This window comes from Nerophis lumbriciformis, linkage group LG39, assembly GCF_033978685.3.
Source record: "Nerophis lumbriciformis linkage group LG39, RoL_Nlum_v2.1, whole genome shotgun sequence".
Lineage (NCBI taxonomy): Eukaryota > Metazoa > Chordata > Actinopteri > Syngnathiformes > Syngnathidae > Nerophis > Nerophis lumbriciformis.
This window is the reverse complement of record NC_084586.2, coordinates 23,773,610-23,785,000: the sequence shown is the minus strand read 5'-3', so window position 1 is coordinate 23,785,000 and position 11,391 is coordinate 23,773,610. Positions and strand designations below refer to the sequence as shown.

The window sequence follows — 11,391 nt, the reverse complement described above, 5'->3', positions numbered from 1 at the left end:
TTCATAAATAGTCATATTCATAAATAGTCATATTCATTAATAGAAATATCCATAAATAGTAATATTCATAAATAGTCATATTCATAAATAGAAATATTCATAAATAGTCATATTCATAAATAGTCATATTCATAAATAGTAATATTCATAAATAGTCATATTCATAAATAGAAATATCCATAAATAGTAATATTCTTAAATAGTCATATTCATAAATAGTCATATTCATAAATAGTCATATTCATTAATAGAAATATCCATAAATAGTAATATTCATAAATAGTCATATTCATAAATAGTCATATTCATAAATAGTCATATTCATAAATAGAAATATTCATAAATAGTAATATTCATAAATAGTCATATTCATAAATAGAAATATCCATAAATAGTAATATTCATAAATAGTCATATTCATAAATAGTAATATTCATAAATAGTCATATTCATAAATAGAAATATCCATAAATAGTAATATTCTTAAATAGTCATATTCATAAATAGTCATATTCATAAATAGTCATATTCATAAATAGTAATATTCATAAATAGTCATATTCATAAATAGAAATATCCATAAATAGTAATATTCTTAAATAGTCATATTCATAAATAGTCATATTCATAAATAGTCATATTCATTAATAGAAATATCCATAAATAGTAATATTCATAAATAGTCATATTCATAAATAGAAATATTCATAAATAGTCATATTCATAAATAGTCATATTCATAAATAGTAATATTCATAAATAGTCATATTCATAAATAGAAATATCCATAAATAGTAATATTCTTAAATAGTCATATTCATAAATAGTCATATTCATAAATAGTCATATTCATTAATAGAAATATCCATAAATAGTAATATTCATAAATAGTCATATTCATAAATAGAAATATCCATAAATAGTAATATTCATAAATAGTCATATTCATAAATAGTCATATTCATAAATAGTAATATTCATAAATAGAAATATTCATAAATAGTAATATTCATAAATAGTCATATTCATAAATAGAAATATCCATAAATAGTAATATTCATAAATAGTCATATTCATAAATAGTCATATTCATAAATAGAAATATCCATAAATAGTAATATTCATAAATAGTCATATTCATATATAGTAATATTCATAAATAGTTATATTCATAAATAGTAATTATCATAAATAGTAATATTGATAAATAATAATATTGATAAATAGTGATCATCATAAATAATAATATTGATAAATAGTGATCATCATAAATATTAATATTGATTAATAGTCATATTGATAAATAGTAATAGTGATTAATAGTAATAGTGATAAATAGTCATAATGATAAATAGTACACAGGTGCTTTAAACTTGCATGATGAGATTGTGCTGAATCAGCTTTAATGAACTTCATCACACTCTAAATGTAACTTTTATGTTTCATTACACAACAAGCACTACACAACAAGCACTACACAACATGTACTACACAACATGTACTACACAACATGTACTACACAACATGTACTACACACTCATTGATGATTTATTATTGTCAACACTATTGCAAATGATGTTTGTGCACAAGAACAACACAATAGTGCACATTTTTCACACATCATTTACACACTACACACACACACACACACACACACACATATATATATATATATATATATATATATATATATATATATATTCGGTACTATAGTACACCCCCCCACCCCCCTGCACCCCCGTCGTGGTCAGTGGTGAGATTGCAGGTTTTACCAGCAGAGGAGCATGTTGGGCAGCGCACACACACAGAGTACTTACAAGCAGACACAGTGTGTAGACAGAAAAGCAGAGGAGCATGTTGGGCAGCGCACACACACAGAGTACTTACAAGCAGACACAGTGTGGAGACAGAAAAGCAGAGGAGCATGTTGGGCAGCGCACACACACAGAGTACTTACAAGCAGACACAGTGTGTAGACAGAAAAGCAGAGGAGCATGTTGGGCAGCGCACACACACAGAGTACTTACAAGCAGACACAGTGTGGAGACAGAAAAGGGAGAATGGACGCATGTTGGTGTAAAAAGTAAAGCTAAAGGTGAAGTTCTAACACTGAAACACCCTCAGGAAGAGTTGCTTTAACACATGGCTAATGTCCCTCCACAGTGTTTTAGCTACTTCTAAATCACTAATCCTGGTCTCCATGGCGACAAATAAAGTAAGTTTCTTACAAGTAGCATTATCACTGGAGGACGAGGAATAGCTAAACATGCTTTACTACACACCGTAGTTCACCGGCGTCACAATGTAAACAAACACCATGTGGATCTACACCTGACATCCACTGTAATGATATCAAGTACAAGAGCGTATCGAGTGGATACTACTATGATAACAGCGATATTTTTTGGCATCACAACGTCCATCCATCCATACATCCATCCATTTTCTACCACTTGTTCCTTTCGGGGTCGTGGGGGGTGCTGGAGCCTATCTCAGCTGCATTCAGGCGGAAGGTGGTGTACACCCTGGACAAGTCACCACCTCATCACAGATAGAAAACATTCACATCTTCTTTCGTTTAAAAAAAACATATGATGTTTATAAAGTCAGTAAATATGTCCCTGGACACATGAGGACTTTGAATATGACCAATGTATGATCCTGTAACTACTTGGTATCACATCCATACCTAAATGTGTGGTATCATCCAAAACTAATGTCAAGTATCAAAGAAGAGAAGAATAAGTGATTATTACATTTGAACAGAAGTGTAGATAGAACATGTTCAAACAGAAAGTAAGCAGATATTAACAGTAAATGAAGAAGTGGATTAATAATCCATTTTTTACAGTTTGTCCCTCATAATGTGTAGAAAATAATAGGTGTATAAATGACACAATATGTTACTGCATAGACTAATTAGGAGTCTTTGTTTGTTTACTTACTACTAAAAGACAAGTTGTTCAACATTTTATGTAATGACAATAATAAACATATGTTTCATGTACACTAACATTTCTTGTTATAATAAAGACAATAATGACATTTTTTGTAGTCCCCTTTAAGTAGAAAGGTACCAAAAAGTATTGAAAGAATTTTAGTACCGGTACTAAAATATTGGTATCAGGACAACAGTAATGTATATATATATATATATATATATATATATATAATATATATATATGTATTTGTATATATGTATATATGTATGTGTACATGTATGTGTATATATGTTGTATGTATGTGCAGTGTATATACGTATGTGAATATATATATATATATATATATATATATATATATATATATATATATATATATATATATATATATATATATATATATATATATATATATATATATATATATATATATATATTGGGCTCACACTCCTCAGCCTTCCCGGTAAGGTCTATTCAGGTGTACTGGAGAGGAGGCTAAGCCAGATAGTCGAACCTCAGATTCAGGAGGAACAGTGTGGTTTTGGTCCTGGTGGTGGAACTGTGGACCAGCTCTATACTCTGGGCAGGGTCCTTGAGGGTGCATGGGAGTTTGCCCAACCAGTCTACATGTGCTTTGTGGACTTGGAGAAGGCATTCGACCGTGTCCCTCGGGAAGTCCTGTGGGGAGTGCTCAGAGAGTATGGGGTATCGGACTGTCCGCTCCCTGTATGATCAGTGTCAGAGCTTGGTCCGCATTGCCGGCAGTAAGTCGGACACGTTTCCAGTGAGGGTTGGACTCCGCCAAGGCTGCCCTTTGTCACCCATTCTGTTCTGAACTTTTATGGACAGAATTTCTAGGCGCAGTCAAGGCGTTGAGGGGATCTGGTTTGGTGGCTGCAGGATTAGGTCTCTGCTTTTTAAACATGATGTGGTCCTGATGGCTTCATCTGGCCAGGATCTTCAGCTCTCGCTGGATCGGTTCGCAGCCGAGTGTGAAGCGACTGGGATGAGAATCAGCACCTCCAAGTCCGAGTCCATGGTTCTCGCCCGGAAAAGGGTGGAGTGCCATCTCCCGGTTAAGGAGGAGATCTTGCCCCAAGTGGAGGAGTTCAAGTACCTCGGAGTCTTGTTCACGAGTGAGGGAAGAGTGGATCGTGAGATCGACAGGCGGATCGGTGCGGCGTCTTCAGTAATGCGGACGCTGTATCGATCCGTTGTGGTGAAGAAGGAGCTGAGCCGGAAGGCAAAGCTCTCAAGTTACCGGTCGATCTACGTTCCCATCCTCACCTATGGTCATGAGCTTTGGGTTATGACCGAAAGGACAAGATCACGGGTACAAGCGGCCCAAATGAGTTTCCTCCGCCGGGTGGCGGGGCTCTCCCTTAGAGATAGGGTGAGAAGCTCTGTCATCCGGGGGGAGCTCAAAGTAAAGCCGCTGCTCCTCCACATGGAGAGGAGCCAGATGAGGTGGTTCGGGCATCTGGTCAGGATGCCACCCAAACGCCTCCCTAGGGAGGTGTTTAGGGCATGTCCGACCGGTAGGAGGCCACAGGGAAGACCCAAGACACGTTGGGAAGACTATGTCTCCCGGCTGGCCTGGGAACGCCTCGGGATCCCCCGGGAGGAGCTGGACCAAGTGGCTGGGGAGAGGGAAGTCTGGGCTTCCCTGCTTAGGCTGCTGCCCCCGCGACCCGACCTCGGATAAGCGGAAGAAGATGGATGGATGGATGGATATATATATATATATATATATATATATATATATATATATATATATATATATATATATATATATATATATATATATATATATATATATATATATATATGTACATATTTACATATATTTATTCACACATACACACACATATATATATATATATATATATATATATATATATATATATATATATATATATATATATATATATATATACATCTATTTATTCACACATACACACACATATATATATATATATATATATATATATATATATATATACATATATATATATACATATGTATGCATATATACACACACATATATTCACATATGTAAATACAGTGCACATACATACAACATATATACACATACATATACAAATATACGCAAATATATATATATATATATATATATATATATATATATGTATATATATACATATATATATATATATATACATATATATATATATATACATATATATATATATATTTATATATATATATATATATATACATATATATATATACATATATGTGTGTGTGTGTGTGTGTGTGTGTGTGTGTGTGTGTGTGTGTGTGTGTGTGTGTGTGTGTGTGTGTGTTATATATGTACATATATAATATTTGATATTTAATAATATATTTTCTTACTAGCATGAATAATCCAAAGTATATATATATATATATATATATGTCTTAATAAGGTTATCCAAAAAATAGTGCTCGATACCGTAGTAGAGCGCAATATATGTATGTGTGGGGAAAAAAATCACAAGACTATTTCATCTCCTGATGATTGAGGGTACCCCCCCTCATGAAACAGGCCTGTAGAGATTAAATAGTCTTGTGATTTTTTTTCCCACACATACATATATATATATATATATATATATATATATATATATATATATATATATATATATATATATATATATATATATGTATATATATATATATATATATACATATATATATATATATATCACATATGTATACATATATACACACACATATATTCACATATGTAAATACAGTGCACATACATACAACATATATACACATACATATACACATATACACAAATATATATATTTATATATATATATATATATATATATATATATATATATATATATATATATATATATATATATATATATATATATATATATATATATATATATATACATATATATATGTGTGTGTGTGTGTGTGTGTGTGTGTGTGTGTGTTTATATATGTACATATATAATATTTGATATTTAATAATATATTTTCTTACTAGCATGAATAATCCAAAGTATTATTTCCATAAATCTGACCTGTGACCTCTCTCTTCCTCTTGTTGGCGCTCTTCTTGTCGGAGTCGGGCGAGGTCACGCTCTGGGGTGAGTATTCCCCCTCGGGGCCCCCGGGCGCGGCCCCCACACTGTCCATCTGGGGCCCCGCCACCTCTACGCCAGCCACAGGCAGGCAGGCCTCAGGGGCCCGGGCCCTGGTCTGGCAGGGGTTGAAGTGCCACTCGGGCCTCTGGTAGCCGCCCGGGCTCTCCGGGTAGAGTCTGTCGTCACGCGGGTAGGCGGCGTGCGGCACCAGGCAGGAGCCGGAGAAGTCCGTGTAGGCCAGGAAGTCAGGCTTCTGGTGCAGGGTGAAGGGGGCCTGCTGGTAGGGCGACTGCAGGCTGGGGCCCGCAGGGTTCCTCATGCACCCCCAGATGGGACTGCCCGGGTGGGCGCTCCTCATGCAGCTGCTGGCCGGCTGCTCCATGACACAAGTTAGGCTGCTGAAGGTCGCTGATCATCAGCGTGAGGATGCACGCCCGCTGCCGCCCCCTGGCTCCTGGCTCCTGGCTCCTGGTGCTCTCCTCCTGGTCCTGGTCCTGGTCTTGGTCCTGGTCCTGGTCCTGGTCCTGCTCCCGGTCCTGGTCTTGGTCCTGGTCCTGGTCCCCACGCTGTGTGTAAACAACCTGGCTGAGCTGGCTGACTGCTGGGCTCGCTGGCCGGCCGACTCTTTTCACATCCTCCAGGAGCCGGCCCTCCTCCTCCTAGGTGGGAAAGACTTTACGGGCTGTAACGTGACCCCTGGGGGGCGGGGCCAGCCGGCCACATGTTGCAGTAGCATCATCACGGGGGGAAATGTGAGATCTAATGCTCTTTCCAGACGCCGCCATTCTAAAGACTGCCGACTCCTTGCTGACACCTGGTCCTGGTCCTGGTCTGGTCCACAAGAAGTCTTCTTCTCCTGCACCTGGACTGGACCTCCTCAGCTCTGGAATGTCAGAGCCATAACTCAATAACACAAAGTCTCATTGAGGACGCTTCCTCTCGCTCTCCGCCGCCACATGTTGCCTGGACAAAACACTCCATCCGTCACACCATCCGTCACACCATCCGTCACACCATCCGTCACACCATCCGCATTCCACTCCAGTGCACGCTGCAAGAAATGACAGTAAAACTGAGATGTCCAAAGTACCGCTTGTGATTGGCCCTGGGACTATCATAAACATAAAAACATCAATCCAACATGATAGTCACATGCTAGGCTAAGGCTAACAGGAGCTAGCGGCGACACAAGCACACAACAGCACACAAGCTCGACATCGTGGATAAAACATCACACTTGTCAATATAAACAATATCAAATAGTCATAGTTGCATTTTACGTACAAGTCTCCAAGCTACTATTAGAAAGTATCCAGTAACAAGCGTGTCCGCATCATTCCTTTTCACTGCGTCATGAGCTTAACTTCATGAATTATTGTGACCACTAAAATAATAATAATAATAACTATGGAGTGAAAATACTGCCAAACTTCCACAAACTCAAAACAATATTTCACAAACTACAAAATGACTTTGGTTTCTACGTGCAACAATCAAACAACTGCCAGCTTGAAACTTTTGTTTCAGTTTGTGAAACCATTTTTTGAGTTTGTGAAGTTTTGGCAGTAATTTCTCTCCCTCCAACCACCCCACTTCAACCTAAGTCCATTCCAGAGGTTTATGCATCAATATTAGTATTTTGTTAGCTACTATTGTTGTGTTTGACACCACTAAGTATGTATGATCCCTACTTGTGATTAGGGGCTATATAAATGAAGTTTGATTGATTGATTGATATGATATGGGATCAATGACAGTATCGGCCAATACTTAAGGCTCCAATATCAGTGCAGTATCGGAAGTGAAAAGCTTCAAGTTCAAGTCTTCAGTTTTGGCAAAGTACAAAACATAAAACTACTGAATCTGCTACTTTTTTGGCGCTGACCTAAATGCTGCTGGTAGAATTGTAACAGCAGCATGTTGTGCTTCGTGCGGTTGCAGACTCGCACTTGGAGATCACTCCAGCAGCACTGAGAGCGAACACAGTCAAAGTGCCTCGAGGTAATGTTGCAATTTAAAAAAAAAAAACGCTCCAACATAAGTTAAGTAAGGCCCCTCCTTTCCAAAAATGTGATGCTAATATACATTAGCTTTGCTACTGACACGCTACCAAATAGCATTAGCAATTTTACATGGCCATTTTAACACCTCCAAATTTGTTATGGAAACTACAACTAAGATGCACGCTACAATCCAACAGCTGCTGTACAACACTTACAGTATTAACACTTAGTAGGGCGCAACCAAAAACAAGACACCACACTTGGATTTGCAAATGTTGCTAAAACTTATTATCATATTTCTACATGAGACTGAGGAATGTCAAACTTATTATCATATTAGCACATGAGACTGAGAAATTCGATCATAGTACAGCAGTTAATAAATGTACCAAAATAATGACTATTCATCAACACACTCTAAAGTACCAAAATAATGACTATTCATCAACACACACTAAAGTACCAAAATAATGACTATTTATCAACACACACTAAAGTACCAAAATAATGACTATTTATCAACACACACTAAAGTACCAAAATAATGACTATTCATCAACACACACTAAAGTACCAAAATAATGACTATTCATCAACACACACTAAAGTACCAAAATAATGACTATTTATCAACACACACTAAAGTACCAAAATAATGACTATTCATCAACACACACTAAAGTACCAAAATAATGACTATTCATCAACACACACTAAAGTACCAAAATAATGACTATTTATCAACACACACTAAAGTACCAAAATAATGACTATTTATCAACACACACTAAAGTACCAAAATAATGACTATTTATCAACACTCACTAAAGTACCAACAATAATGACTATTTATCAACACTCACTAAAGTACCAACAATAATGATTATTTAACAACACTCACTAAAGTACCAACAATAATGACTATTTATCAACACTCACTAAAGTAACAACAATAATGACTATTTATCAACACTCACTAAAGTACCAACAATAATGACTATTTATCAACACACACTTAAGTACCAAAATAATGACTATTTATCAACACACACTAAAGTACCAACAATAATGACTATTCATCAACACACACTAAAGTACCAAAATAATGACTATTTATCAACACACACTAAAGTACCAAAATAATGACTATTTATCAACACTCACTAAAGTACCAACAATAATGACTATTTATCAACACACACTAAAGTACCAACAATAATGACTATTTATCAACACTCACTAAAGTACCAACAATAATGACTATTTATCAACACTCACTAAAGTACCAAAAATAATGACTATTTATCAACACACACTAAAGTACCAAAATAATGACTATTTATCAACACTCACTAAAGTACCAAAATAATGACTATTCATCAACACACACTAAAGTACCAAAATAATGACTATTTATCAACACACACTAAAGTACCAAAATAATGACTATTCATCAACACACACTAAAGTACCAAAATAATGACTATTTATCAACACACACTAAAGTACCAAAATAATGACTATTTATCAACACACACTAAAGTGCCAACAATAATGACTATTTATCAACACTCACTAAAGTACCAAAATAATGACTATTTATCAACACACACTTAAGTACCAAAATAATGACTATTTATCAACACTCACTAAAGTACCAAAATAATGACTTTTTATCAACACACACTAAAGTACCAAAATAATGACTATTTATCAACACTCACTAAAGTACCAACAATAATGACTATTTATCAACACACACTAAAGTACCAACAATAATGACTATTTATCAACACTCACTAAAGTACCAACAATAATGACTATTTATCAACACACACTAAAGTACCAACAATAATGACTATTTATCAACACTCACTAAAGTACCAAAAATAATGACTATTTATCAACACACACTAAAGTACCAAAATAATGACTATTTATCAACACTCACTAAAGTACCAACAATAATGACTATTTATCAACACTCACTAAAGTACCAAAATAATAACTATTTATCAACACTCATTGATGTACCAAAATAATGACTATTTATCAACACACACTAAAGTACCAACAATAATGACTATTTATCAACACTCACTAAAGTACAAACAATAATGACTATTTATCAACACACACTAAAGTACCAAAAATAATGATTATTTATCAACACACACTAAAGTACCAAAATGATGACTATTTATCAACACACACTAAAGTACCAAAATAATGACTATTCATCAACACACACTAAAGTACCAAAATAATGACTATTTATCAACACACACTAAAGTACCAAAATAATGACTATTTATCAACACACACTAAAGTGCCAACAATAATGACTATTTATCAACACTCACTAAAGTACCAAAATAATGACTATTTATCAACACACACTTAAGTACCAAAATAATGACTATTTATCAACACTCACTAAAGTACCAAAATAATGACTTTTTATCAACACACACTAAAGTACCAAAATAATGACTATTTATCAACACTCACTAAAGTACCAACAATAATGACTATTTATCAACACACACTAAAGTACCAACAATAATGACTATTTATCAACACTCACTAAAGTACCAACAATAATGACTATTTATCAACACACACTAAAGTACCAACAATAATGACTATTTATCAACACTCACTAAAGTACCAAAAATAATGACTATTTATCAACACACACTAAAGTACCAAAATAATGACTATTTATCAACACTCACTAAAGTACCAACAATAATGACTATTTATCAACACTCACTAAAGTACCAAAATAATAACTATTTATCAACACTCATTGATGTACCAAAATAATGACTATTTATCAACACACACTAAAGTACCAACAATAATGACTATTTATCAACACTCACTAAAGTACAAACAATAATGACTATTTATCAACACTCACTAAAGTACCAAAATGATGACTATTTATCAACACACACTAAAGTACCAAAATAATGACTATTTATCAACACACACTAAAGTACCAAAAAAATAACTATTTATCAACACTCACTAAAGTACCAACAATAATGACTATTTATCAACACTCACTAAAGTACCAAAATAATGACTATTTATCAACACACACTAAAGTACCAAAATAATGACTATTTATCAACACACACTAAAGTACCAACAATAATTACTATTTATCAACACACACTAAATTACCAACAATAATGACTATTTATCAACACTCACTAAAGTACCAACAATAATGACTATTTATCAACACACACTAAAGTACCAAAATAATGACTATTTATCAACACTCACTAAAGTACCAACAATAATGACTATTTATCAACACACACT

The 11,391-nt window shown here is 34.5% G+C and overlaps 1 protein-coding gene across 1 annotated transcript in view; it reads right to left on the bottom strand.

Annotated features, from left to right (window-relative positions):
* The window catches only part of meox1 (mesenchyme homeobox 1), a 23,887-nt gene extending 17,187 nt beyond the window's left edge, over positions 1 to 6,700 (bottom strand). Inside the window, exon 1 of the mRNA XM_061932010.2 lies at positions 5,987 to 6,700. Coding sequence (XP_061787994.2) covers positions 5,987 to 6,431 — 445 coding nt within the window. The 5' untranslated portion in view covers positions 6,432 to 6,700. The remainder of the gene's footprint in view (positions 1 to 5,986) is intronic.
* Positions 6,701 to 11,391: the final 4,691 nt, after the last annotated feature.